This window comes from Eupeodes corollae, chromosome 1, assembly GCF_945859685.1.
Source record: "Eupeodes corollae chromosome 1, idEupCoro1.1, whole genome shotgun sequence".
NCBI lineage: Eukaryota > Metazoa > Arthropoda > Insecta > Diptera > Syrphidae > Eupeodes > Eupeodes corollae.
This window is the reverse complement of record NC_079147.1, coordinates 297,956,852-297,984,246: the sequence shown is the minus strand read 5'-3', so window position 1 is coordinate 297,984,246 and position 27,395 is coordinate 297,956,852. Positions and strand designations below refer to the sequence as shown.

The 27,395-nt window shown below is 37.8% G+C and overlaps 3 protein-coding genes across 3 annotated transcripts; 2 read left to right on the top strand and 1 right to left on the bottom strand.

The window, feature by feature from the left end:
• Positions 1-240: 240 nt before the first annotated feature.
• Positions 241-1,486, bottom strand: LOC129941223 (probable chitinase 10). Its single transcript, XM_056049809.1, has 2 exons — positions 1,311-1,486; positions 241-1,248 (listed from the first exon to the last, which is right to left on the bottom strand). The coding sequence occupies exons 1-2, from the start codon at positions 1,368-1,370 to the stop codon at positions 319-321; spliced, it is 990 nt and encodes a 329-aa protein (XP_055905784.1). The 5' UTR covers positions 1,371-1,486; the 3' UTR covers positions 241-318.
• Positions 1,487-6,858: 5,372 nt separating this feature from the next.
• On the top strand, positions 6,859-7,640 carry LOC129941233 (peritrophin-1-like). The gene is made up of 2 exons (XM_056049820.1): positions 6,859-6,992; positions 7,092-7,640. The coding sequence occupies exons 1-2, from the start codon at positions 6,986-6,988 to the stop codon at positions 7,544-7,546; spliced, it is 462 nt and encodes a 153-aa protein (XP_055905795.1). The 5' UTR covers positions 6,859-6,985; the 3' UTR covers positions 7,547-7,640.
• Positions 7,641-13,824: 6,184 nt separating this feature from the next.
• On the top strand, positions 13,825-25,801 carry LOC129951723 (uncharacterized). Its single transcript, XM_056064031.1, has 4 exons — positions 13,825-13,979; positions 14,049-14,497; positions 24,398-24,455; positions 24,529-25,801. Exons 1-4 carry the CDS (start codon positions 13,964-13,966, stop codon positions 25,722-25,724), a joined length of 1,719 nt encoding a protein of 572 aa, XP_055920006.1. The 5' UTR covers positions 13,825-13,963; the 3' UTR covers positions 25,725-25,801.
• The last annotated feature ends 1,594 nt before the right edge of the window (positions 25,802-27,395 follow it).

Here is a 27,395-nt window from a genome sequence, read left to right as displayed (position 1 = left end):
GAAATGCATAAACGTCACATAGATTTTCTATTGAACTTAATCGCTGTCCAACAGCTCAACAATTGCGTCAAAAAATTATAATAATTTACGATTAATTTGACGTTTTCGAATTGACGTTTTTAAGGCCAGCCATTTTGACATAATATGATCTCAAAGAGCATTCGTACTTTCCTATTTCACTGAACCGATCCTTTTTTAAAGTTTTGTATTAAATCAAATGTTTTTTAAAAAGATACAAAATATTTTAAATATTGATTTATTAAAATGTAGAAGGATTTAAATTTATTTATACAAATATTTTAGATATTCATAATTGGGTCAAGCACATTTACGAGTGCAAACGCCCCTTTTTGAATTGAAAAATAGATTTCCGGGACAAGAATAAATTGTACCCATGCCATTGACACACCGAATATATCGCACACAGTTTCCAGGATATGAAATAAACGCTGATACTTTATCTTTGCACAAGGAATCAACCTCTGTGGTTGAAAGGTGTATTGCAGGAGTTGGTGCTGGACGTGGAGTGGTTGATGCTGGAGTTGGTGGTGGAGTTGGAGCTGGAGTCGGCGCTGGAGTCGGTACTGCACCTGGAGTTGGAGATGGAGTCGGTGGTGAAGGAGCTGAAGTTGGAGCTGGAGTTGGAGCTATTGTCGGAGCTGCAGTAGGTGCTAAAGTTCGTGGTGGAGTTGGCGGTGTTGTAGTTGCTGGTGTTGGTGATGGTGTTGATTCGGAATATCCGCTTGGTATCGTAGCAACACCTTTAACGCACTTTGCAACTTCTGGCCAATCACAACGATTCAGAACCACACTCCAATGCAACCCGTACGGACAACTCAATGCACGTGCCTTTCCAACTTCACACTTGAAAAATTTCCTACAATCACCTGGATAAGGCAGATGCGTTGGGTCTTCTGGATTCTCTCCGCTTGGACAATTTAGTACAATGATTCCCTTATCATCGTCTCTACCACCACCTCCGGGCGATACTGTTGTTCTTGGCGTCGGTAACGTCGTCGTTCGTAAAACGTCAGTACCACCACTACCCGCCTTACAATCAGCTACCGCAGGAAATTCACAACGATCAAATTTAACGCTCCAATGAAGACCTTGTGGGCAACTCAATGTAAAAGCGTATCCCCCAGAGCATTTGTAAAATTTCGTGCAATCATTCGGATAAGGTAGTTGAGTTGGTTGCGATGCATCCTCATATTCATTGCACTCGGGATGTAAAATTGGTAGATCGAGCTAAAAATATAAAATAATTATATTTCAAATTTCCGAAAACTGGAAGAAATATATACACTTACAGCTTGAATTATCTGAACCGATATCAAGCAACTTAATGCCAAAGTTAAAATAAATGACATTTCAAAAAGGTAAGGTAGTTAAAAGTTAAAACAATTCTAGACGCGCGTATAAATTTAAAAGCTTACCACTCATAATTCAACAACCTTTCAATATCAAATAGCTTCTGTGAAGAGGTTTCGATTTCTTTTATAATCGTAGAACCAATATAAACTTGTACTTATGTTTGTATAAATATTCTACGTAGAAACTCAAAACTTGAAGTACCTTGTAAAGTAGGTGCACTACCAAATGTTGGAAATAGAAGTTGAATTGCTCATGGTCAAGAGATTTGGGTCTTGGTTTTTAAGGTTGATAAATCTGTGAGGGTTAGATTTGAAAACGAAGCTTGTTTGCCCTGGAAATTAACGTGGAAGTGTTATGAAACCAGTCTAACATGCATTTTTAGAAACATAAACACTATAAAATTTGTTGTTATCTTTGTTTCCTTTTCAAACATTTTCTGCCTCTTTTCTTCCAACTACAGTTCACACTACTTTACCATTTAGAACAAAAAACGTCATTTTCCCATGTAACTAATTTTTAGGTTTTTGAAATAAACTCAGATGGAAACCAAGATCTCTAACCCAGTTGGATTTTTTTTTTACAATTAAACGCAGATGTGATGCCATTTTTGTTTTTAGCTCACAAAGATTTCTAAACAAATTTCGAGCATATGCTCTGAACATCCTCTTCAACAAACCGTGTTCTTAGCGCTTTGAACTATTTTTGAAACACATCAGAAAACTTCACTTTTTGATATTTGTCAATTTACTTGACATTTTTCATCCAAAGAAAAAAATGTAATTTTAATTGTCAAATGGTTGTGTTCAGCATTCACCTCGGTCTACTCTGTTATTTCATTCTGAGCTCATAGAGTTAAAAAAGAACTACAATTTTATGTTTATGACAAAAAAACTATTATATTGTAAGTTACTGACACCTTACACCCTATTTTATCGAAGACGATGTTTAAAAAAAAAAAATGATAAGATAGATGTTTCTTTTAGAAACATAGTTTTAGTTGGCAACACTATTTTATCTGGTGGTCATATTGTCAGCTGTCAAGTTATTCATTTTTAGTTTGATATTCAAGAACAAAAACTGACTTTTTAGTGTGCCTTATGGGTTGATGGACTTTTTCATTGACCATTTAAACAACCATGAGCTGTAAGAACTGTGGTTATAAAAAATGGCGCAACATGTCAAACAGTTCTTGGCACAATTGATTTACTTAAGGAAACCAAAAAGTTCCACGTTACTTACTTAATTAAGGTGGCGCTATAGTCCTGCGTGAACTAGGGCCTCACCCAACAAAATTCTCTATCTAGCTCGATCTTTACCTAGATGTCTCCAGTCTCCAATCTCCAAGTTGGGTGCAGTCACTTTCCACTTGTTCGCGCCACCTGATCCGCGATCATCCTCTACTGAACTGTTTTGAATTCGAAGACTTCCCGGGCCGGAGCATTGGTATCCATGCGCTCTACGTGACCCAGACATTTTAATCGTTGGGCTTTTAAACTTCTGGCTAAGTCTACTTCTCGCTATAAAGCCGTACAGCGTTGCATCTTCTCCTCCCACTCCCCTTCGATGCATACGGGACCGCAGATCAGACGAAGAACTTTTCTCTCGAACCGACCCAAGATGCTTTCATCCGCTTTAGCCATAGTTCATGCTTCTGCACCGTATAGCAGGACGGGAATGACAAGAGTCTTATATAGCGACACTTTGGTCCCTCAAGAGAGGACTTTACCACTAAATTGCTTTCTTAGCCCAAAGAAACAGCGGTTAGCAAGAGTTATTCTGCTTTTGATCTCAGCGCTGGTGTAGTTTTCTGCGTATACAGCGGAGCCTAGGTAGACGAAGTCCTTGACTACCTCAAAGTTAAGTCTGTCGATGGTGACGTTCTGACCAAGACGTCGGTGTTGTTTGTCCTTTCTTAACGATAGAATGTACTTTGTTTTTGTTTTTGCCAACTCTGCCTCAATATTCACAAAAGCCCCACTGACATCACGCCGAGTCCTCCCGATTATGTCAATGTCATCAGCATATGCTAGTAATTGGACTGACTTTTGAAAGATAGTGTACCTAGTGTTGACGTCTGAGCTCTGCACTATTCTTTCAAGCGCGATGTTAAAAAATCGTATGACAGCCATCACCTTGTCTAAAACCTTTTTTGACTTCGAAAGGTTCTGTTAAGTTGTTTTAAACCTTAATGGAGCAGCCTGAATTCTTCATGGTCATCCTGCACAAACGGACGAGTTTGGCAGGGATGCCAAAACATACGGCTGTGGACTTTCCTGGTCTAAAACCACACTGATAAGGTCATATCAGGTTGTTGACGATACCTTTTAGACGTTCGAATATTACGGCAGAGAAGATTTTATAGGCAATGTTAAGTAGACTGATTGCTCTCCTTTTTTCAGGACCGGGCAAACAACACTGGGGTTCCATTCATCGGGCATGCTTTCTACTGACATATCTTACAGATAAGTTTGTGCATGCTCCTAACCAACTTATCTCAAGCTGCTTTAAAGAGCTCGGCCTTCAAGCCATCCACTCTAGCGGCTTTATTAGACTTCAGCTTAGATATGGTAATCTTTACTTCGTCTAAGTCGGGAGGACCCGATTGTTGGCTTTCGTCGTCTATGTTGAATGGATCATCGTCGCCATTATAAAGTTTTCAGAAGTGGTCCTTCCATATCCTCAGCATTGACTGCGGTTCCACTGTGATGTTTCCACTTTCGTCTTTGCAACCTTCGGTTCTGGGTTTATGTACCTTTCAATTTCTTTTCACCTGTTCATTAAACTTTCGAACTTCATTCCTGCTTTTAAACCTCTTAAAATCTTCGACCGCACGCTTCTCATGCCCTCTCTTTTTCCTTGTGGAAAGTCGGTGGCTTTGCATGCCTGTTGTTTGGCTGTATTTGCCTGCGAGATTCCTCGTCAAACCAGGTGTTCCTTGTTGGTGGCTGTTTGAAACCCAGCACATCAGAGGCGGCATCTTGGCAATGTTGCCACTGGTTTTCGATACATTGTGTTGGCGGCAGAGAACTTCGAGAGAGGCTACTTGTAACTCGGTCGCAAAAGGATTCGGCGAAGTCGGACATCCTTGATGCTGGAAGCGTGTCTGGCGTCGATCGCAATATGGTCAATCTGGTTGAGGGTAGATTGATCTGAAGAACTCCAAGTATAGCAAATCTGTCCGTAACCCAGGCTTGATGTTTTTACGTGGTCAGGAAGTCACCCCGACGGCACAACCCTCAACCTAGAGAGCCAGATCCTTAGTATAACTCCAAGAATGGGAAGCCGGATAAAACCGCTCCTTATAGGCCAGGGCTCTGAATAAGTCGAAGAAGCCTTATGAGGTGTTCATTAAGTAGTTCAACCTTCCTGGAACTTTAGACGCCACCGTTGATTCCATCTCAGGAATTCCTCTGCTGCCGTCTGATAGACAGAGGTGGGTTTTTGAGAAAAAGCTGTGGACGCACACCACAAAGTTTGACGTAACAGTTACGAATTGGCCTCCAAAATCGTGCGATATAACACAGTTTTATTGGACCTACAGATGTTAGACGTTATATTCCAGAAATTATAATTCCAGAAGATTATATAATCTTCTTTGTAGTACGTAGCACAGCCGGTCGTCCTGCTCAAGCCACATGTCGTCTAGGTCCATATGGTTAAATTTGGGCCATAAGATATTAGTTATCAAAGTTGCACTCGCTGTTGACGTTGACCGCAGCACTAATGGCTGAATCACAAACACGCTTCAGAATCGGTTTCGTCTGCGTTACGGTGGGCCTACTTTAAGGATGCTTTGAATGACATTTCTATTATTTCATCCCTCCAAAGAGCAAATATTTTACTTGTTGACAATTGTTTACAACTGTTGAGCTGTCAGTCAAAGCAAATGTTCAGATAATTGAACTAGAGCTTCCGTTTGGAGTCACATTACGTAACATTACGTTCTTTTCCTTACGATTGCCAAACGAAACGTGAGGTCGAAGCTTCATTGTGATAGCATGCATTGAATTCCTACAGCTGAACTCGTAAACGTCAGGTGAAGCCAAAGCTGAAGCGTGTTTGTGATTCACCCATAACGTCGATTTTAAAAAAGTACGGACCAGTTACGCCGCCAGCCCAAAATCCACACCAAACGGTAACTTTTTAAGAATGCATTATCACCTGGTGAGCTTCGCGTGGGTTGGTGTCGTCCCATATACATAGGTACGGCAGTTTTGCTTGTTAACACAGCCATTAATTTTTCGGCCAAAATAGGGGTACTCTTCCACACACTTCGAAGCCCAGTCAGTAACAAACGGCGTTGTCTATGGTCATGAACTTTAAGCTCTTGAGTCAGTTGTATCTTGTACGGGAGTAGGCCAAAGTCTCGACACAAAATTCGACAAGTTGAAGCCTGTGAAAGACCGAGTTCTTGTGCACGGCGAGGAATGGAGTGCGTCGGGTTCTGCACTTTCACGGACCGCGGCGATGTTCCGAGCCGACCTTGCGTTCCTTGAACGTACGGGTGTTGGCTGATTGTTGACTGAACCAGTCGTCTCAAATTTGGCCACCAAAAATTGAAGAGTCGTCTGTAAAGGGCCACCGTAAAATGGGCGCAATGCGTTCAACGTTCAATTTAACGAACACTTATTTTGATTATAAAGTTTTATCATTTGAACGTTGTGTTCAATCGTGTAACTTGCCATGATGATTTGGCATAAACGACTGATTAATAAACAAAATATTTGACAGATGTCATCAAAATAAAATAGCCGCTAAAGGCTACCAAAATCTCCCGCGTTTTTTAAATAAAGTACATTTTATGTCAAATAAAATTAAAATATCTTTTTTCTAACCCATTCCAAGTTCTATACCTCTAAAAAAACACCCTTAGCATAAATTAAGAGAGAAGGTCTCTGGCAAGTGTGCCCTTTCCTCTCAAAGTTTTGTCGATGATTCTTTTTAATATCTATCTTAAATAATTCATTTTAAAATACCTAGAAATTAAATGATATCAAGCGGAAGCATTTTTTTCAAAATCGAAGTTTGAGTACCTAAACAAAATTCAAATAAGTCAGTTTCTCTATTTAATATATCGAAACAATATTTACAGCCTCAAGTTGAATGTTTGAGCTACTTGAGCACAAAATTTACTACACATATCGGCATGTTTCTTTGAATGTCAAGCCAATTTTGAATGCGTAAATAAAGTAGTTGTTACACCTTGAATAACTTCCTCCATGTTGAACTTGTATTATTTTTATTTAAAAAAAAGAAACAAATAAACAAATATTTATGAAAAAATGTTCATTGAAAAAAACACAATATTCATCATCAGTTTGTTAATAATAGTAATTTCCTTTTAATAAATGAATTGCCTCTCCAGATCGTCAATGTTAGCATTGTGATGAATTTATATTATTATTCAACTATGCATCACGACGCGTAACATTTCCAGTGCTGTAAGTAGGTACTTAAAATAAATTAATTTAACCGTTATCTATAACCAATATTTGCATCTGTTCAAAAACTAAAAATAAACTTGAAAAACAACGCGTCCATGGCATATAAATTAATGTGGATCCTAGTGGATTGCATCAGGACGGTTTAAGAAATTGCCAAAGAAACAATTATGTTCAGTAAGTTCGATTTTATATTTTTTCGTTTAGTTCTGTTTTGAAACTTAAAAAATTGACTAATCGTTCTTTTGTGTTTTTGGCTTCTTTTTTTCAACTCAGGAATAACTAGCAGTATCCTTTTGGTAGCACTATTGATTAATTTCACTTGTGGATTAGAGCGATGGGTCAAAAGTGCCGGTGTTGCCAATTTGGACTGTCCATTGGACGATAATCCAGATGAACCTACACTTTTAGCATTCTCCGGAGATTGTTCAAAATTCATTAAGTGTTCTTACGGATTGGGATACACTCTATCATGTCCTAGAGGTTTACACTTTTCAACTGCTTTGCTACGATGTGAAGCACCAACAATTGCCAAGTGCAATTCAAATGGAACTCCTTCTAATCCACAAGTTGGCGGTGGAACATGCACCTTCATGTATAAATCTCATCCTACTGACTGTTCAAAGGCTATTCAATGCGTAAATGGAGTTGAAATAGAATTAGATTGTCCTGCAGGTTCAAAGTGGGATAAATCTAATTCCAAATGTTCTTTTGGTAACGTTGTTTGTTAAAAGTTTTCTACTACAATATATCTTTGGAAAAAAAGTGCCTAACATGATTCTGCAACTATTATACTTAAAAATATACATAAATATATAAAATTAATTGCAATTGTTTTTTTAAATTTTATTTTCAAACACTTTTAAGAATGACTTGTTTCAAAATTGTTAATTTTTGAATTGACATAAATTAGTTTTGGATATCCAATTTTCGATGACCTTTTTTCAACATTTGTGGCCATATCATCAACAACGCGGTGAATGTTGAGCTTCAAGTTGTCAATCGTTTCGGGCAATTCGATGTAGAATAGAAACTTCACATCTTGTTGCACAGTCTTGTTGAAAAAAGAACACCTACTGCACATCATGGCTGTTCAATTTATCAATTAAACAGTAGTATTACCAACACACAAAGCACACTAAATAGTCAATTTTTGTGGATGTAATGGTGCCTCAATATACACTTGAGGATTATTATCAACCCTTCAATTCTTGAAATGTCAATTCAAATTAAAAACAGATCACTTGACAGATGGCAAAATGGCCAGCAAATAAATGAATGCGTTCATTCATTAATCTAGTGATTACGTAGTCAAAATTGATCAAGCTTTGTGAATGCAAAATATGTTGGGGGTATTCAGTAAGCTACTGGCTACGTAGCCAAGGGATTCTGATGGGCTTAATGAAACTACAAAAATTGTTTAAATTTCCCTACTACGTGCGTACAAATTTCGGCTACAAAGTTAGTACACACTGGTTTTGACGTTTCACAATCAGCTGCTCGATAAAGCCTAGTACATACTTCCTCGTGAAGTGAACGTTCGCCAGTGGAGAAAGTGAACTTTTGACATTGCTCACTGGTACACACTTGTGAGTACACGTTGTGAACATGCGGAAACCAAATGTCAAAGCTTCACCAACAGTTCCCGTACATTTTGCACGTGAATTGCCCGTGAACGAAAACTCTCCACTTTGTTCTCCACTCAGCTTCACGAGCAAGTTCACGGGTGAACCAAAAACTGAAATTTGTATGGGTTCACGAGATGGTTCACAAGTATGTACTAGGCTTAAGGACACAAGAATTCACAATGGAATTAATCTTTCGGTAATTAAATACAAATATAAATCAGTCATTTTATAACTTGTATTTGGTTTTATTGAATTAAAAAAAAAACTATTTAAAAGTTCTTAAACCCAAATGTTTCTTATTTGATATACATATATTTTCATATGTCATTAATATGACAGTTCTGAATTGACATTCTTTGTAATGTAACGTTTTATTTACAAAGCTAGTTGAATTTTGACACCGTAGCTACTAGCTATATGAATGCACCCATTGTGAATGTTAAAAATGAACGATTAATTCCCTTTTGAACATTTTGTGTCCATTAAGCTTGTAGCTAAAATTTTGACACTGTGCACAAGGGCAATTTTTTAACTCATTTTTAAGTTGCTTTTAGCCAATCAGAATGACTTTACTACATTGCCACTAACTTCATAAATGCCTGCCCCTCTATATTGGTGGGCTGCTGAAATAGAAGGCTTTTTAATCGTGCAAAAAAGACTCGATATCGCCAAGACTGGCACTCCTATAAGGGATCTCTCAAAAAGTATAAACAAAAACTGCGAATAGCCAAAAGATCGTCATGGAGATCCTTCTGTAGCTCAATAGAAGAATCCTCAGAGGCATCAAGGATAAGGAAGAATCTCTCGACAAATTCAACCATGCCTAGTTGTCTTAAGAACTCGGATGATACATGAACTAACTCTTGCGAAGAAACGCTAAACCTGCTACTAGACACCCACTTCCCAGATAGCTCCAAATCCGTTAATACAACAAACCGTCCTGGGTCGTGTATTACTTAACTGTTCCTCAAAGTCTTGTTACAAACAAAAAAATTGACATGGGCTCTGAATAGTTTCGAACTTTATAAATCTCCAGGTCCAGATCAAATCGAACCAGCTGAGCTACAACTTACTAATGCTAAAAACCACGATCATCAACTCTAATATGGGGGATTTTTGTTCGAAAAGGTCTGTCTGTAGAGGCACATCACAAGGTGGTGTTCTGTCCCCTCTCCTGTGGATAATATTCGTTAACGAACTACTAATATCCCTTGAGAGGGAAGGCTACAGAGTGGTTGCGTATGCCGATGATGTTGCTATCGCCGCTGTCACAGGAGAACATCCTAATACACTGAGAGACTTCCTGCAAAATGCACTCATTATGCTCACTAGATAAGCTGATCACTACGGGCTTAGTATTAATCCTCAAAAAACAGACTTCGTCCTTTTTACTCGGAAATACAAGATCCCAGTAATTGTACCTCCTTCAATACATGGTAAACCACTAATTTAAACCAATGAAGCCAAATATCTTGGTCTGATATTGGACAAAAAAATAAGTTGGAAACCTAATATGCAGGAAAGGGTTAAAGAAGCTACTGTAGTAGTAACAGACCAATACTTATGTACGGGGTTGCAGTATGGTGGACTGCACTGGAGAAAGTCACATACTACGACAAACTCAGCAGAGCCCAACCCACTGCATGTCTCTGCATAAGCGGGGCATTAAGAACTACACCCTCAGCAGCGTTAGACACTCTCCTCCATATGACACCCCTCGACATCTTCTGCAAACAAGTGGCAGCGAGTACAGCTATAAGACTCAACGCATCATCTTAATGGACCAACAAGAATGTGGGGCGCTCCATCGTTTTGAACCTCTTTAGTTCTATACCAAAGTACATAGACTACACTATTCCAAAACCCCAATTTCCAGGTATCCATTCCATCCAGAGATGAATGGGAAGGGAAAAAACTCCTGGATGACAAAAGCATTCATTTTTATACAGATGTGTACTCAGAAAAGCTAATCTAAGCATCTCATTCCGCCTCCCTAATCATTGTAGCGTCTTCCAAAGCCGAAATTTTAGCGATCATAGATGTTCTCTCTTAGCTTAGAGGAAACATGATATCAACTTCTAATATCCGCATCTTCTCTGACAGTCAGGCTGCTATTAAATCTCTTGACGGTGTCTCAACCAAATCTCAAACGGCCCTCGATTGTCGATCGTTTCTTATGGACATGGCGCAGCAATTTAACATTCACCTATGTTGGGTGCCGGGCCACAGAGACATCACGGGAAATTTTAGAGCCGATGAACTCGCTAAAAATGGAACCGTCATGCCTATTTCACCTGAAATGGAGGAGATAGGTATACCGATAGATGCATGTAAACTTATGCTAAAAGAAATAGCTTTTGCGATAGCTAACTCTAGGTGGCACAATTTACCAACATGCGCAGCACCAAACCTCATATTGCCTTCACTGGACCTAAAGCGCTCTAAAGACTTGTTATCTCAAAGCCGACTTCATATTTGCTCCCTAATAGATGTCCTTACGGGACACTGTTTTATAGGCAGACATGCAATACGACTTGGTGTAGCCGCAAATGACTTCTGCAGGAGCGGTATGGACGAAAAAGAAGAGGAAACAATCTCTGACCTTCTCTGCACTTGACCTGTTCTTTCACTAAAATGCAAACTTCATCCGGGAGACTACTCTTTTGATAATCCCACTACTAGCTAAAAAAGATATCAAATATCTCCTTCGCTTTATAAAAAGCTCAAAATGGTTCTACTAGTGGGAAGTAATTCTCTAGATTCATGTGGTATCACAATGGGCATTTCTTTTGGCCTAAGTGTGTGGATTATGAATTCGCAGCCATTTTAACCTAACCTAACCTGTAGCTATAAAAAATAAATAATTAGGTGGCTTAACAGTCCGCAGAGAACCAGGGCCTACTGACAACTCTCAACCATTTCTGTGTGCGAGTAATTGCAGGAATGGAGGGGCCTACAGTTTTCATGCCAAATCCGAAACGTTAATTTGAGAAAGCACTTTTTCATGACAAGAATTACTCTTGTAAAATTTGTCAATTCCTCACAAGAGGCAGTACCCGTTAATAAAACTTTAGGTGGCACAGGCAAGGATCGAACCCAAGATCTCTCGCATGACAGACTAAAGTTGTTGCTACTTGTTTGTACATATTATATTCGGGAACAATTCAGTACGGTATTTCTGATTTGATTTTTCTAACCATTACATTAGATGTCAAAAACGTTACTTTTCGTTAAGTTATTCTTATGTGAAAATTCTCTTTGGATATCGTTATATTAATATTAGCTGTAAAACTAAATTAATTTAAAGTTTATTTATGTATGTAGATTTGCCAAAGCCTTTTTTATTTTAAGTATATTTTAAAGAGGGTCATGTACGTTTTTAATAATATAAAGGGTGATTTTTTTGAGGTTAGGATTTTCATGCATTTGACAGATCACGTGGGATTTCAGACATGGTTTCAGAGAGAAAGATGCTCAGTATGCTTTGACATTTCATCATGAATAGACTTACTAACGAGCAACGCTTGCAAATCATTGAATTTTATTACCAAAATCAGTGTTCGGTTCGAAATGTGTTTCGCGCTTTACGTCCGATTTATGGTCTACATAATCGACCAAGTGAGCAAACAATTAATGCGATTGTGACCAAGTTTCGCACTCAGTTTACTTTATTGGACATTAAACCAACCACACGAATGCGTACAGTGCGTACAGAAGAGAATATTGCGTCTGTTTCTGAGAGTGTTGCTGAAGACGGTGAAATGTCGATTCGTCGCCGTTCGCAGCAATTGGGTTTGTGTTATTCGACCACATGGAAGATTTTACGCAAAGATCTTGGTGTAAAACCGTATAAAATACAGCTCGTGCAAGAACTGAAGCCGAACGATCTGCCACAACGTCAAATTTTCAGTGAATGGGCCCTAGAAAAGTTGGCAGAAAATCCGCTTTTTTATCGATAAGCAAAATTGCCGCATTTGGAGTGAAGAGCAACCAGAAGCCGTTCAAGAACTGCGCATGCATCCCGAAAAATGCACTGTTTGGTGTGGTTTGTACGCTGGTGGAATCATTGGACCGTATTTTTTCAAAGATGCTGTTGGACGCAACGTTACGGTGAATGGCGATCGCTATCGTTCAATGCTAACAAACTTTTTGTTGCCAAAAATGGAAGAACTGAACTTCGTTGACATGTGGTTTCAACAAGATGGCGCTACATGCCACACAGCTCTCGATTCTATGGCCATTTTGAGGGAAAACTTCGGAGAACAATTCATCTCAAGGAATGGACCGGTAAGTTGGCCACCAAGATCATGTGATTTGACGCCTTTAGACTATTTTTTGTGGGGCTACGTCAAGTCTAAAGTCTACACAAATAAGCCAGCAACTATTCCAGCTTTGGAAGACAACATTTTCGAAGAAATTCGGGCTATTCCGGCCGAAATGCTCGAAAAAGTTACCCAAAATTGGACTTTCTGAATGGATCAACTAAGACGCAGCCGCGGTCAACATTTAAATGAAATTATCTTCAAAAAGTAAATGTCAATCTAACGTTTCAAATAAAGAATCGATGAGATTTTGCAAATTTTATGCGTTTTTTCAAGTTCTCAAGCTCTTAAAAAATCACCGTTTATTTCTTTTTGTAATTTTAACGGAAACGTTTTATAAATTGTAAAGAGAATCTTGAAAATATTTCGCTGCATCCAAATTAACTGCATTGAAATAGCACTGATAAATTTTGTCACAATTAACCCAGGATTAATACCAAGTTGTAAGATCACTTAATTAATTTCGCAAAATCTCCTTGTAAGATCGAAATCATCCTTCAAATTTTCTTAATTTGGCAATTATTCAGCCTAAACTATGGTTGCCATACCTAAGAACAAGAAATTTTAAACACAATAAAGTTAAGAAAATGTAAAAGTTACTGAACATATTATTTCCTTGACCTCTTTCTCTAACTGTCAACATGCATTCCACTATGATCCACATAATTTTATGCTCCACTTCCACCATATTATTATTAATTTATATTTGTCAAGGAATACACAACTCATCTCTAACATGGCTTATAAATATCGTTACATAAAATATCAACACCCATTCATTTCCGGTGACAATCACGGAAGAAAACAACATGACACTACACTTTTACGTTAATTTTCTTAATCACTTATATGTATGATCCAATCTTCTAGGTATCTGAAATTTCATAATATTGTATAAATATTTGGACTTCTCTACCACATGGTGATCATTGTAAGACTAAACGAGTCATTCAAAATGACCAATACAAAGTATTGACTCTTTTTTCAATTCGATTCCGCCATTAATCATGTTCCAAGTTGAGTGTTGGGCACTCTAAAATTATTAATTTTTCCAATGTCAATCAGATCAGTATCAAAAGTCAATATTTACATCTATGTTTACGATAAAAATAAACTTGAAAAATATCGCGTCCATGGCATATAAATTAATGTGGATCATAGTGGATTGCATCAGGGCAGTTTGAGAAATTGCCAAAGAATGTTTAGTAAATTAGGTAAATATAAATGTTTTGTTTTTTCTTATAATTTGTTTGTTTTTTAATTGATTTGTTTTTTTTTCACAGAAAATAAATCAAACATCATTTTGGTGGTGTTACTTTTGATAAATTTCACTTGTGGATTAGAAAAATGGGTCAAAAGTGCTGGTGTTGCCAATTTGGATTGTCCATTGGACGATGATCCATTTAATCCAACATGTCTTCCATACCCAGGAGATTGTACAAAATTCATTAAGTGCTCTTATGGCTTGGGATACACTCTTTCATGCCCCGCCGGTTTGCACTGGTCAAAACCATTGTCACGATGTGAAGCACCAGGCGTTGCCTGCTGCAATTCCAATGCAGTAACAACCCCTCCGGTTATAGGTGGAGGAGGCTGCACTTTTCAATATAAACCTCATCCAACTGACTGTAACAAGCTGATTCAGTGTGTTAATGGAATTGAATACGAATTAACCTGCCCTCAAGGTTCATTTTGGGATAAACGTACATCAAAATGTTCATTTACAGACTATGTTTGCTAATTTTTTTTTGTATAATTTGAAAGAAAAAGTGTGCTTTATGTGATTTTGCAGTTTTATAATAAAACCAGTAAAACTCTAATGTTTCTTCTCTTTTAAAGAACTAAAATACAATTTTAAAATAAGGCTATGAGTGTTTTTGAAAACGTTGAAATTCTGCAAAAATACAATCGTCGTTCGGCTCTTTTTCCATTAATGAACACACTTATTGTTTACAACGTGTATTGCTTAGCTTAAGTATAATTTTAAGCATTATTCACATGAACACGGCCAACGATTGAACAAATATTCGTCGATTTTGACATGTCTTTCACACGAGAGTTTTTAATTCGTCTCGAAAATTTTTTCAAGGAGCCACATCCGAAAACCATTCACTACCGAAAACAGAACAAGAATGACTATTTAGGTTACGTACGTGCGATTATTTTATTCTTGCAAGTGTGGATAATGTGGAACGCGAAGAAAGTTTGACAGTTCGTATCAACTATAATTTTTTTCGCGACGAATAAATTTGTTTTCTTAAATTTATTAATATATTATATTGAAAAGTAAAAGTATGTATCATAAATCAAATAGAAACTATATTGCTATCGTTTTGTTAAGAATTTGTGTGGAAATATGTCTTCAAATGTATATAAACTCACATTTTGTAATTCATTCGTCGTTCGTTGGTTGCGCTCATGTGAATACTACTTTAAGTATTCACTGAATGTAAACGTCAGATATAAATGGCGGCCATGTAATGTTTTTCATATCCAAAAAGAAAAAGAATGAATCAACTTTCTCAATTTCAAAGAACACTCTCCTTCCCTATCACTTTTTCAAAATAATGGAAATAACTTTAATCCTATTTAGAAAGCAATAAGTTTTCACTTCCGGGGCTCCGCTCCCGCCGCCTGCCGGCGCCGCCGGCACCCGCCCCATTGTGATGACTTCTCACTTGGACTTTCTGTTTGTTTATTCTTATAAAATATACATTTTATTTACTTTAAATTGGAAGTTATTTTAATCAGTCCTATTTGTTCCGCTCCGGATATCTTGTTTCGTTGGCTAGGTATATCTCAAGAATAAACATTTTTCGAATCCCTTAAAAGAGTCTACAAACGAATTCTTTCCTAATAAGAATATTTACGATATGTTTACTACAATGCTCTAAGATAAGGTGCCATTAAATATAAGTGTGACAAAGTTAAAATGACATAATGTTAATCTCAACCTTACAATACATATTTGTAGGGCTAAAGTCTGATCACCTTATAGGGCTTCTACGACATATTCGGAGCACAGACCTACAAGGAGCGGTTTACACGGCTCCCCGTCCGTGGAGTTATACTAGAGATCTGTCCCTCCAGGTTGGTGGTTGTGCCGTCGGGGTGACTTCCTGATCACGTAAAAAATACCTTATTTGCGAAGCACCAACAAGTCTCGGATACGGACGGATTCACTGTTGACAAGCCAACGGAATAAGGACAACGAACTTCGGATGTGTACGTGGAATGTTAGCTCCCTTAACAGACCATGGGCAGCCGAACAATTAGCGGAAGCTCTTAACGGCTGCAAGGCAGATATTACCGCCATCCAAGAAGTGCGATGGGATGGACTGGGCAAACTAAAAGACCGCGATGCAACCGATAACAAACGCAGCGTCTATTTGTGTGTGGATTTGTTGTTCGAACTAGACTCAGGCAAAAAGTCTTGATTTTCAACAGTTTGACCAAGCACATCACTACAATCCGTATCAAGGTTAAATTCGCCATCATAAGCCTAATATACTCGCATACCCCAGGTAAGGTTAGGTTGAAGCGGCTGTCCATGATGGAATTGAGCACACTTAAGCAAGTTTAATGGCCCATTGTAATACCAAATGCATCTTGAGGTTTCCTCCTAAGCTCAATGGAATCAGTTTAAGTCCCTTACGAAACATGAGAGGCTGATTATGCTGATACGATTTACATCGTTTAGATCGTTAAAGAAGAATTCTCCTACGTAATTCATGCGTTTTCGGGCATGTACAGAGAAGATGAAAAACTGTTTCCTCCTCTTCCTCGTCCATACAGCTTCTGCAAAAGTCATTTGAGAATACGCCTAGTCTCGCGGCGTGCTGTCATATTAGACAGTGCACGGTTATGACACTTATTATCGAGAATATATGCGATCTGCTTAGAGATAGCAAGCACCTTGAACGTTTTAAATCCAGTTTTGGCCAAATGTTTTTTGTGACCTGACACGTGGTGATGTTGTCCCACCTGGTGCCTGCCCTCCTCGCAGCGTCTTGCATTAACAACAGTTTACAAGTAGCGATTGGTATGCCAGTACTTGCCAAACGTGGTAGGATGGGCTGTACTGAACCGTTCCTGGCGAGTTCATCTGCCTTATAGTTACCTGGAATGTCTCTATGGCCCGGCACCCAGCAAAGGTGAATATTAAACTGTTGCGCCATCTCCATTAGCGATAATCGAAAGTTATGGACTGTTATAGAGATTGTAGAGACAGAGTCCAGTGATTTCATAGAAGCCTGACTATCTGAGAAAATACGAATATCAGATGTTGATATCACGTTTTCTTTAAGCTAGGACAAGACATCCTTCATCGCCAAAATATCCGCCTGGAACAAGCTATAATGATTGGGAAGGCGGAATGAAAGACTTAATTTCAGCCGTTCAGAGTACACACCTCAACCAACCCATTCTTTAGTTTTTCAACCATCTGTATCAAAATGAATTGACCCATCTTCCAGGAATGTCCTATCCTCCCAGAAAGATCTGGCAGGCATAGAAATCTTGAAATTTCTGTCCAACTGCTGTTGGGGGATAGTGTAGTCTGTGTGTTTTGAAATTGATTCTAAGTACCTTAGAATTACGTAGTGGCCGATGTTGCTCTTAGTTAACTGCGACGAAGCTTTGAGGGGAATAGCAGAGCTTGCAGTTATTTGTTTTCTAAAGTGTCAAGACCAAGAGGTGTTAGGTAGAGTAAGATGTCCAGTGCCGCAGATGGGGTCGTGCGAAAATATCCGCTTATACATAGACATCGACTTAATTTAATTTACCGCGGTTTATAGCTTTCTCTAAAGCAGTCCACCATACTGGTACACCGTACATTGAAATCGGACGGATTACCGATGTGTATAGCCAATGCGTGATTGTGGGTTGTAAGCCCCATTTATAATCAATAGCTTTTTTGCAAGAAAAGAGAACAACACTAGCTTTTTCGACTCTTTCCTGTACGTTGAGTTTCCAATTTAGTTTTTTATCTAAAACAAGACCCAAGTATATAGCCTCGTCTGAGAATTTTAATTCGATTCCTAGAGGGAGGGTTGACAAATGAAATTTTAAATCTCCTCAAAACTAAGACTAAATCGGTTGCGTGTGGGTTAACACCCAGTCCGCACCGATCAGCCCAAAATTTTAGTCTGTCTAAGGCATTTTGTAAGAGTTCTTTTAAGGTGTTAATATGCTTTCCTGACACTGCTATAGCAACGTCGCATGCCCCAACAGAGGAGAAAGATGAAGACACCAATGAATTATTTTTCGAGCTCTTGGGGAAGACAAATGAGCTGTGCCCTAGCTATGACATTAAAATTGTCTTATTATAGATTTTAACGCCAAGCTAGGAAGAGAAGATATTTTTGGTGGCACAATCAGGAGATACAGCCTGCACGACACCACCTCCGACAACGGATTCAGACTGATCTATTTCGCTGGGTTGCGAGACGTTCTGGTAGCTAGTACGCAGTTCACATGTCTTACGTCTACAAGGGGATACGAACATTTCCTGATCAATCAACAGTCAACCAGATTGACCACTTTGCGATCGACACACGACACTTCTCTAGTATACAGGATGTCCGAACATTCCGAGGGGCCAACATTGACCCGGACCACTACCTTGTTGTAGCCAAGGTACGGTTTCGGATATAACGGTCCAAGCCAAAATAAAAAAGTACTGTGTGAAGTTTCGACGTTAGGCGGCTACAATCACAATCATAATCTTTTCCGATCGAAACTCTAATAATCTAATAACCTCTTAAAGAGTCCGATGCTGCCTGCACTGCATTGAGCATTGAAACCCAGTGGCATTATAGTCTTGCAGCCATTAGATATGCCGCCTCTGAAGTGCTAGGTTTCACATGGCCACAGCAGCGAAACCCCTGGTTTGACGACGAATGCCGGCAAGAAACAAGAGGCATAAAAAACGACGCTGCAAAAAAGGAGCAGAGCTGCTCGCGAGCTCTATGAGCAGAAGAAGAGAGAAGAACACCGGCTTCTTAGATGGAAAAAAGAAAGCACGAGAAGCGCGCGATTGAGGAGATAGAGGGATATCACAACAGGAATGAGGTTCGTAAATTTAACCAAAAGATAAAAAAAACCTCCCAAGGGTACAAGCCACGAACCGAAGCCTGTAAAGACGATCAGGGGAACATCGTAGTAGAACTACAGTCTATGTTGAGAATATGAAAAGACCAGTTCTCCAAATTATATAACGGCGATGACGAACCGAATTCCGCTGTGAAGGAGATAGAACCACTCAACCTCGGCGAAACGACCTAGACGATGTGAAGATAGCTACATATATCTAAACTGAAGTCAATCAAATCTTCTGGAGTTGACGGCATCGTTGCCGAACAGCAGCAGGCAATGACTTGGTAGATAGCATGCACCAACTACAAAATATGGTCGGAAGAAAGCATGCCCGATGAGTGGAATCTCAGCATAGTTTGCCCGGAACATAAAAATAGAGACCCTCTTAATTGCGCCAACTACAGAGGTAGCAGTCCCCTTAACATTGCATGTAAGATCCTCCCTACCGTATTATGTGAACGTCTGAAGCCTTTGTTTAACAACCTTATCAGTGTGGCTTCAGGCCAGAAAGTACACTATCGATCAAATTTTCACACTACGGCACCGCTAATAACACAGACAACGACAACAGCGCTGAAATAAAATGAAGAATAACTCTTGCAAATCGCTGCTTCTTTTGACTTAGAAGGCAATTGAGAAATAAAGTCCCCTCTCGAGCATCTAAAATCACCATCTATAAGACACTCATCATCCCGGTTCTCATTTATAACGCTGAGGAGTGAGGCCTGGACCCTGTCAAAGAAAGATGAGAGCGTCTTAAAAAAGAAGAAGAAAAAATTCTTCGGGTGATTTTTGGTCCCGTAGGCATAGGTTGAGAAAGGAGGAGAAGATATAACGACGAACTGTATGGGTTGTACAGCGACACTGACCTAGTGTTAGCAGAATTAAAGTCCAACGGCTTATAAGGTCAAGTAGAACGAATGGACATCAACGCTCCAGCCCGGAAGGTCTTCGAATCCACTCAGGTGGAACACGCTGTTGGGTGAAGACCTCTACCAATTTGGCGTGTGAAACTGAAGACAGCTAGCTAGAGACCGAGCTGCCTGGAGACCTGTGTTGGTTGAGGCACAGGTCGGCCTGGACTGTAGTGCCACCTTAAGTAAGTAAGTACAAATTAGATTTGATTTTAACATAAAGTTATGAAAAGTCTCTTATTTCTCAAAATTATTTGGCCTTATTTTATTTGTGTTAAAGTGAAGTAACAAAAGCACCTTAAACATCAATTAAATATCGCATATTTTTGAGTTTGGGGCACATAATTAGCCTACTGATAGCTTTTAGCTCCTTTTAAATCTACTCTGGTATAAGGTTTAGGTTTACCTTCAAGCCAAAGCAAACAGCTGATTTTGGAATGTGTGCGTGAAGTTTTACTGAAAAACTCAGGACTGAATTTTGTGTACATATGCTTAAATTCAAATTCATCTTACTACAAATACAAAAAGAGGCTGGGATGCGACCCACACTGATAACTTCCCATTCCGTCTGTCGATTTGTCTTGCTTCTAAGTTTGTCTATATGTACTCGTACCAATTTTTACCAAATTTGCGTACTATTTTTTGTAGATTTTTTTTAATGAAAAAACGGACTGTTGGATTTTTATATACAAATTACTGAATATCGAAAACAATATTTTCTGTGAAATAAAATAAGTTTGAAGCCAATATTTTTAATTTTTGAAAAGCTATTTAAATTGAAAGTAAATTTTTACCAAGTGAATTGTTTTTTTTAGAGTTTTATTTTTTGTAAAAAAAACTGTCAATTCGATTTTTTTTCAAAATTTAATCGAATATTGAAAACAATATTTCTTATAAGATAAAATTAGTTTAAAGAAAATATTTCAAGTTTTTGAAAAGATATTTGAGTCAAAAATCAATTTTCACCAACTTTTGGTAAATTTTTATTAGGTTTTTAATTTTTTGCACAAAAACTGTCAATTCGATTTTTTTCAAAATTTTATTAAATGTTGACAACAATATTTGTTGAAAGATAAAAGTTGTTCAAAGCCAATATCTACAATTTTTGGAAAAATATTTGTGTCGAAAATCAATTTTTACCAACTTTTATACATTTTTTTTTAATGTTTTTATTTTTTGTAAAAAAACTGTAAATTCGATATTTCTCAAAATTTGTCCTAATGTTTAAAACAATATTTCTTATAAGCAAAAATTAATTAGAAGCTATTATCTCAAAGTTTTCAAAAGATATTTGAGTCGAAAATCAATTTTTACCAACTTTTATACATTTTTTTTTTAGGTTTTTATTTTTTGTAAAAAAATTGTCCATTCGATTTTTCTCAACATTTTTCAAAATGATGAAAACAATATTTCTTATAAGATAAAATAAGCTTGAAGCCTTAATTTCAAGTTTTTGAAAAGATATTTGAATCGATATTCAATTTTTACGAACTTTGAGTAATGTTTTTTTTTTTAGATTTTTATTTTTTCTAAAAAAAAAATGTAAATTAGATTTTTCTCAAAATTTTATCAGATGTCAAAAACATTATTCTTCGTTGCACAAAATTGTTTTAGAGATGAAATCATATTTCAGTCGTAAAATTTTGGAGGTGACAAATTTTTTTTTCAGTTTTATTGATTTAAAAAAAAACCGTTATATTGATTTTTTTCAAAAAATATACCTGTTTGGTATCACGTTACAATATATTATATAAAATTTAATTCAAGTCTCTAGCGTTTTTGGTTCGTAAGATATTTAGGGTTAACCAAAATTTTTTACCTTTTTTCAAACTGCTATGGTAAAAAAACCACCCACGCAATTTTGTTGAGAGCCCTTTCCGCATCTTTCTGCCTTATTATCTGTATAACAAAATTTATTTGAAGTCGATATCTCTTCTGGTTCTTGAGCTATGGGCGACGAAAAAACGTCGCAAACGTAAGGACGTACGGACGTACAAACGTACGTACACATCTTTCTAAAAATCTTTTATTTCGACTCTAGGGACCTTGAAACGTCGAGAAATGTCAAAATTTTCAATTTGACAAATCGGACCCATTACTATAACTTCCTATGGGAAGTTAATAAATTCTTAAGAAAATAAAAAAAAATCCGGGGGGATCATGACCCCTACATCGAAGATTCATCAAATTATTTGAAAATACAAATATTGTGTGTTTAGACAAGTTCAAATGATTGCAAGAAGTCGAACAAGTTTTGATAGAAAATTGGACAGATTTCTGTCACTTTTGACAGACAAAAATGGATGTTTACAAAGTTGATAGAATATTGGTTAAAACTATTCGCGAAAAATTTCTTGATATTGAAATATCTTCCAACAGTGTATACATAGCCTAAGTATAATTGGGCCTGAATGCATTTTGTTAAAGTAAAATAAAGCCGAATACCAATAAAGAAAACAGAAATCTGATTAAAAGAAGAATTTCAAAGAGAATTAAGGCCAAATATTATTCCACTTAACGTAAGATTACCTGCTCTTTGCTAAGATATGCACTCATCCGCTTAGTAGGTAGCGGGGAAGTGAAGTTTGATTTGCATTAAAAAAAAAACATTAGGTAGGTCCTAATCAGTGTGGCTTGAGACCAGGAAAGTCCAACATTGATCAAATATTCACATTACGTCAAGCCGCTTATGATAGAATCTATGGGGAAGGACTTCAGAGAAATGTCTAGTTTTGACATCCCTGTCAAACTAATCCGTTTATGCAGAATGACAATGGAGAACGCTAGCTGCTTTCTATGAAGGTCGAAAAAGATCTCACCGATGCATTTCATGTCAAAAAAGGTTTTAGACTGTCATGCGACTTTTTCAACATCTTTCTGAAAAGATTTGTGTAAAAATCAACCGTCAACACTAGAGGCACAATCTTCCAAGGGTCAAAGCTAGATGTCAGTTAAGCGTTTTTGATTACTGCGACAGAAGCGGAGAAGATGGGTTTAGTGGTCAATTAAGGCGAGATGAAGTATATGCTGTTATCAAAAATGGACATTAAACGACGACGTCTTGGACAAAACGTCACTATGGACAGCAATAACTTTGTCTAACTAGGCACCACTATAAACTCAGATAACGACACCAGCACTAAAATCAGAGGAAGAATAACTCTTGAAAATTGCTACTTCTTGGAACTTAGAAGGCAATTGAGTAGTAAAGTCCTCTCTCGAGCATCTAAAATCACCATCTATAAAACACTAATCATCCCGGGTCTTATTTATGGCGCTGACGCTTAGACCCTGTAAAAGATAGATAAAGCTTCTTGGGATGCTTCAAAAGAAAAATTCTGCGGGTGCAGTAGAGGAAGACCGCGATTCAGGTGGAGCACGCAGGTGGTAGAAGACCTTAATCAACTTGGCGTACGAAACTGGAGACAGCTAGCTAGAGCCCAGGTCCGCTCGGGACTGTTGATACAAGCAGGACTTATTCCTAAAAATTATTAGCCTTATAAAGTAAAGTAAAGTGACAAAAGCACCTTAAACATAAATTGAATATTGCATATTTTTTATCTACTCTGGTATCTGAGCGAAAGCACTCTACATTTAGATATATATACTAGGTAGCAATCTTGGCTTACCTTCATGCCAAAGCAAACAGCTGAAAACTCAGAACTGAATTCTGTGTACACATGCTTAAATATAAAAGTCAAATAATTTCATCTAAACTGCAAATACAAAAACAGGCGTTTTTCCTTTGAAGCTCAGAGCAGTGAACTGAGCTGTCAAAAAAAGATCTGTTTGTTTTATTGTTTAGCTCAGGGCGTATCACAGAGCTCGGGTTGTGTTTTTTTAGTAAATGCTAGCTCGGAGTGCGCTGTATGAGATCTGAAGAAATTGACCGAGGTAATGGAGTAAAGAGTTGATTGAGCCTAATGGGAAATTCAAAAACTTTTGACAGTTCAGCTCTCCAGCGTGTTTATAAATAAATCGGATAAATTTGGTGAAACTCTACACAGAGCGTACTCGACGCGTTCTGCTTAGGCTTTGCGCAGGCCCTCCTAAAGCTTTGCTCAACCACTGCTCTGATTCTGCTCAGTGCTCTGCTTCTAGCTCAAACCGATTTAAAAGTCAACTTTGTGAATAATATTAATTAAATTGAAGTTGATACCGTCATTATTACCTAGGGTATGTATGTTGGAAGACTTTGAAATATAAAAATGTTTAATTTGAAAACTCTCACCGAATACAATAACTTCCAATTGGATATGAATAATACTTTCTTGGAACTTATCAAAATTTGTGAATTTTACTTGCCTGGAAAATAAAATTATTATCTTGATGATTCACACGAAACAAGTATCATTGAATCATATGAAACAGGTAGCAATCGCGTTCTAACCTCTACAAGATATAAAATCAATTACTTTAAGTTATTGAATGCGGCTAAACAAAAAGTTTGTTAAGTGGACTTATTTTCAAACACCACAACACAATTACCTTGTGTACAATCTGATGTTTTTCTATTAAAATGTAATTATTTACTTTTCACAGTCTTGACCCAAATTGCACATTAAAACTCAAGTACCTACTTTTAGAGAAGTAATAGTTTCCTATAAATATCAGTTACAAAGCCTCGATTAAATGAGTCTTATTTAAGAAAATACATTATGCTGCGTTTAGAAAAGAGAGGTTCGGGTTTCAGTATTTTTAATAGTTATTTTTTTAACTAAAAAACATTTGAATCAAAACTTTCATATTACAGAATGTTTTTGGATAATTTTAACGATCTTCACGAGCGTATCCGCAGGACTTGCTGCTGAGGAAACAGCTTTGACACCAACTTGTTCTAAATCTTCTGGAAGTACTTTGAGCTTTATTCCACATCCCGTCGACTGTAGGAAATATTATGTTTGTGTTCAAGGAATCGCCTATCTGCTCTCATGTTCATTTGGACTAAATTGGGTTCCTTCCTTAGGCAAATGTTCGGCACTATCAAGTTGTGCAAATAAACAAATTAACAAACCACCAACATACAATCCACTTTGTCCAATTGGTGCGAATCCAACATATTTACCAGACAATCATGATTGTGGTAAGTTTTTCGAATGTCATGGTGGTCTTGCATCTCATATGAAATGTCCTGAGCAATATCATTGGAGTGTGGAACATCGTAGATGTGTGGATCCATCTGTGGCAAATTGTAAGAGCTTGTCCGAAACTATTAGTAATGGACAATTGAATCCAGCATGTCCACTTAACGATGACTCATACCATCCTATTCATCTTCCTCATCCTGGAGATTGTACTAAATTCTTAAAATGTTCGTTTGGAAGAAGCTTTATTGTATCTTGTCCGTATGGATTACATTGGAATCTTGAAGCTAACCGTTGTGATAGTCCTTTTGTTGCTCAATGTGGAGAGACAATAGACACGATTGTGCCCCCAACAACACCATCAGTCTCAACCATTAAACCATCAACTTCTCAGCCCAGTTCTAACGCAAAACCCAACGCAAACATTCCAATATGTCCCACGAATGGAGTCAAAAACTTTGGCATACCCGGTCAGTGTGATAAATACTTCTCTTGCAGTCAGGGTAAGCTGTACGTCACGACTTGCCGTGCGGGGCGTCAATGGAGTGAAAAGGCTAACGGGTGCGTAGATTCTAGTATCGCTAAATGCACAGGCTTATTCAGTGCGCCAATTACTACTCTCACAACACTAGGGGCACCTAGCAGCATATCGGCTTCCTCTTCTTCCTCTTTACTTGTTCCACGCCCACAAACCGCTTTAGGACCAACAATGTGCACTCCAGGTGTTAGATTTTTACCACATCCCACAGATTGTCAAAAGCATTTCTTATGCGATAACGGCAGGCCAGTAGAAATGCCATGCCCCGAAGGGTTGTATTTTAGTCGGTCCAGTTCAAACTGTCAGTGGACTAATGTTGATTGTTAACCTAATTATAAATAATATTGATATAAAATAATGTCAAGAAATATAAATATTACAGAATATAACTCATTTGAATATTTGGTGAGGTCTTTTATTTTAACTTTATTACATATTTAAAAGAACTTCCGATAGCCCAACTTATAAAGCGTGTTAGGTGGTTCCTAAATCTGCTCAAAGGTGGACGGTTAAAGTTTCTTCTTAACCTTTAAAGCATGGGATTGCATTTTTCCTTGCCAAAGTGCGTCCTTAAATTATTTTTATCTATTTAAATCTGTACAGATCGGCAGGGGATAACAAACTAACTATTTTTTGAAGGAGTTGCGCTGAATACGTCCATTATTTTAACTTCTTTGTCATCTCAAAAGGGATCGTTAAATAAAAAGTGATTGGGTTTAAAAAGAGAGCGAAGGGGGCTATACTAGCCGATATAGGTGAAGAGCAGAGCTCCATACCGTGACACAATACCGCCATAACATATAAAGCGGCCCATAGACACCACACTTGTGTCAGTGTACAGAAATGTGTTTTTTGGAGCACCGATTTTCGGTAGCAGACACGAAGAGAGTAAAATTAAAAGTTGTTGATGTTACTGTGTCGGTGTCTCGATCGTTTTGATGTGTGTGGGGAAACGCGCACGCATTTACTATCCAGTTGCATGTTTATTAAGTGCAGTGCGTTGCAAGTTGTTTCAATAAGAGATTTAAGCTTCAACGTTAGTCATTCTGATGTTTTCTCCTTGAGATCTTTTTTACAACTACTGTGTGAACGATTTGGTGTGTGGAATACAAAACCGGGTGTCAATACACCGGTGTGCACGCAAATGTGGTTTCTATGGGCCGCTTAATGCAAAAAAGTTTTAAGAACATAATGAAGTAAGCTAGTTTGGATAAGAGGAAGACACCAAGAAGTCTTTTTTTTTGTAAAATGTTGAAATCAAAAATACTTCATTTAACAAGATGCGAATATCAGACTGACAGTTAGATTGCCTATAAGCTAACTGCAAAAAGTGTGCGTGAAATGATGCAAAAACCAAACTCATTCTCACATTTATGGCTGAATCACAAACACGCTTCAGCTTCAGCTTGCTTATGCCAAGTCTGCTCAGTTTTAGGTAAAGACCCTCTAACAATATGGTGTCAAAAGCCTTTTCCAAATCAACCAGAACAGCACCTGTGCATTGTTGTTTTGATTTATTCCATTGAATATCAGAAACGAGTTTAGACGCAGCATGAATTGTGTCATGGCTCGCCTTGAACCCGAACTGTTTATCCGGAATAATTTTGTTGTCCGCAGCCCACTTAGTCAGAGCCCTATTAATGACTTTTTCGAAAACTTTGCTGATGCTCGGAAGAAGACTTATCGACCGAAGATTTGATGGGTTGGAGTTGTCCTTTCCCTTTTTCGGGAGAGGATGAACCACAGCGGTCTTCCAATGCACTGGATAATATACATTATTCAGTGCATTGTTGAAGAGTATGGTGTAAATGTCAATTGCTTCCATCGGTAAATGACTTAGTACAACGTTGGATATACCATCGACACCTGCTGACTTTTGTTTTTTTATTGAATTGAAGATGAGCTGAAGCTCAACCTTCGTCACTAACAAGGGACTTGGTCCCGTTTGCTCGGCGATTATGGCATTTGCCAAGGAATCGTCGTTGAACCGCTTGAAAC

What these genes read in the sequence shown, in the direction of transcription:
- LOC129941223 (XM_056049809.1), bottom strand. Translation starts at nt 1,370, where the DNA reads ATGTCATTTATTTTAACTTTGGCATTAAGTTGCTTGATATCGGTTCAG. An exon ending in CGGTTCAGATAATTCAAGCT is followed by an intron (nt 1,249 to 1,310) that starts GTAAGTGTATAT and finishes TTATATTTTTAG; the next exon opens with CTCGATCTACCAATTTTACA.
- LOC129951723 (XM_056064031.1), top strand. An exon ending in AATGTTCATTTACAGACTAT is followed by an intron (nt 14,498 to 24,397) that starts GTTTGCTAATTT and finishes TCAGTTACAAAG; the next exon opens with CCTCGATTAAATGAGTCTTA. An exon ending in GCTGCGTTTAGAAAAGAGAG is followed by an intron (nt 24,456 to 24,528) that starts GTTCGGGTTTCA and finishes TTCATATTACAG; the next exon opens with AATGTTTTTGGATAATTTTA.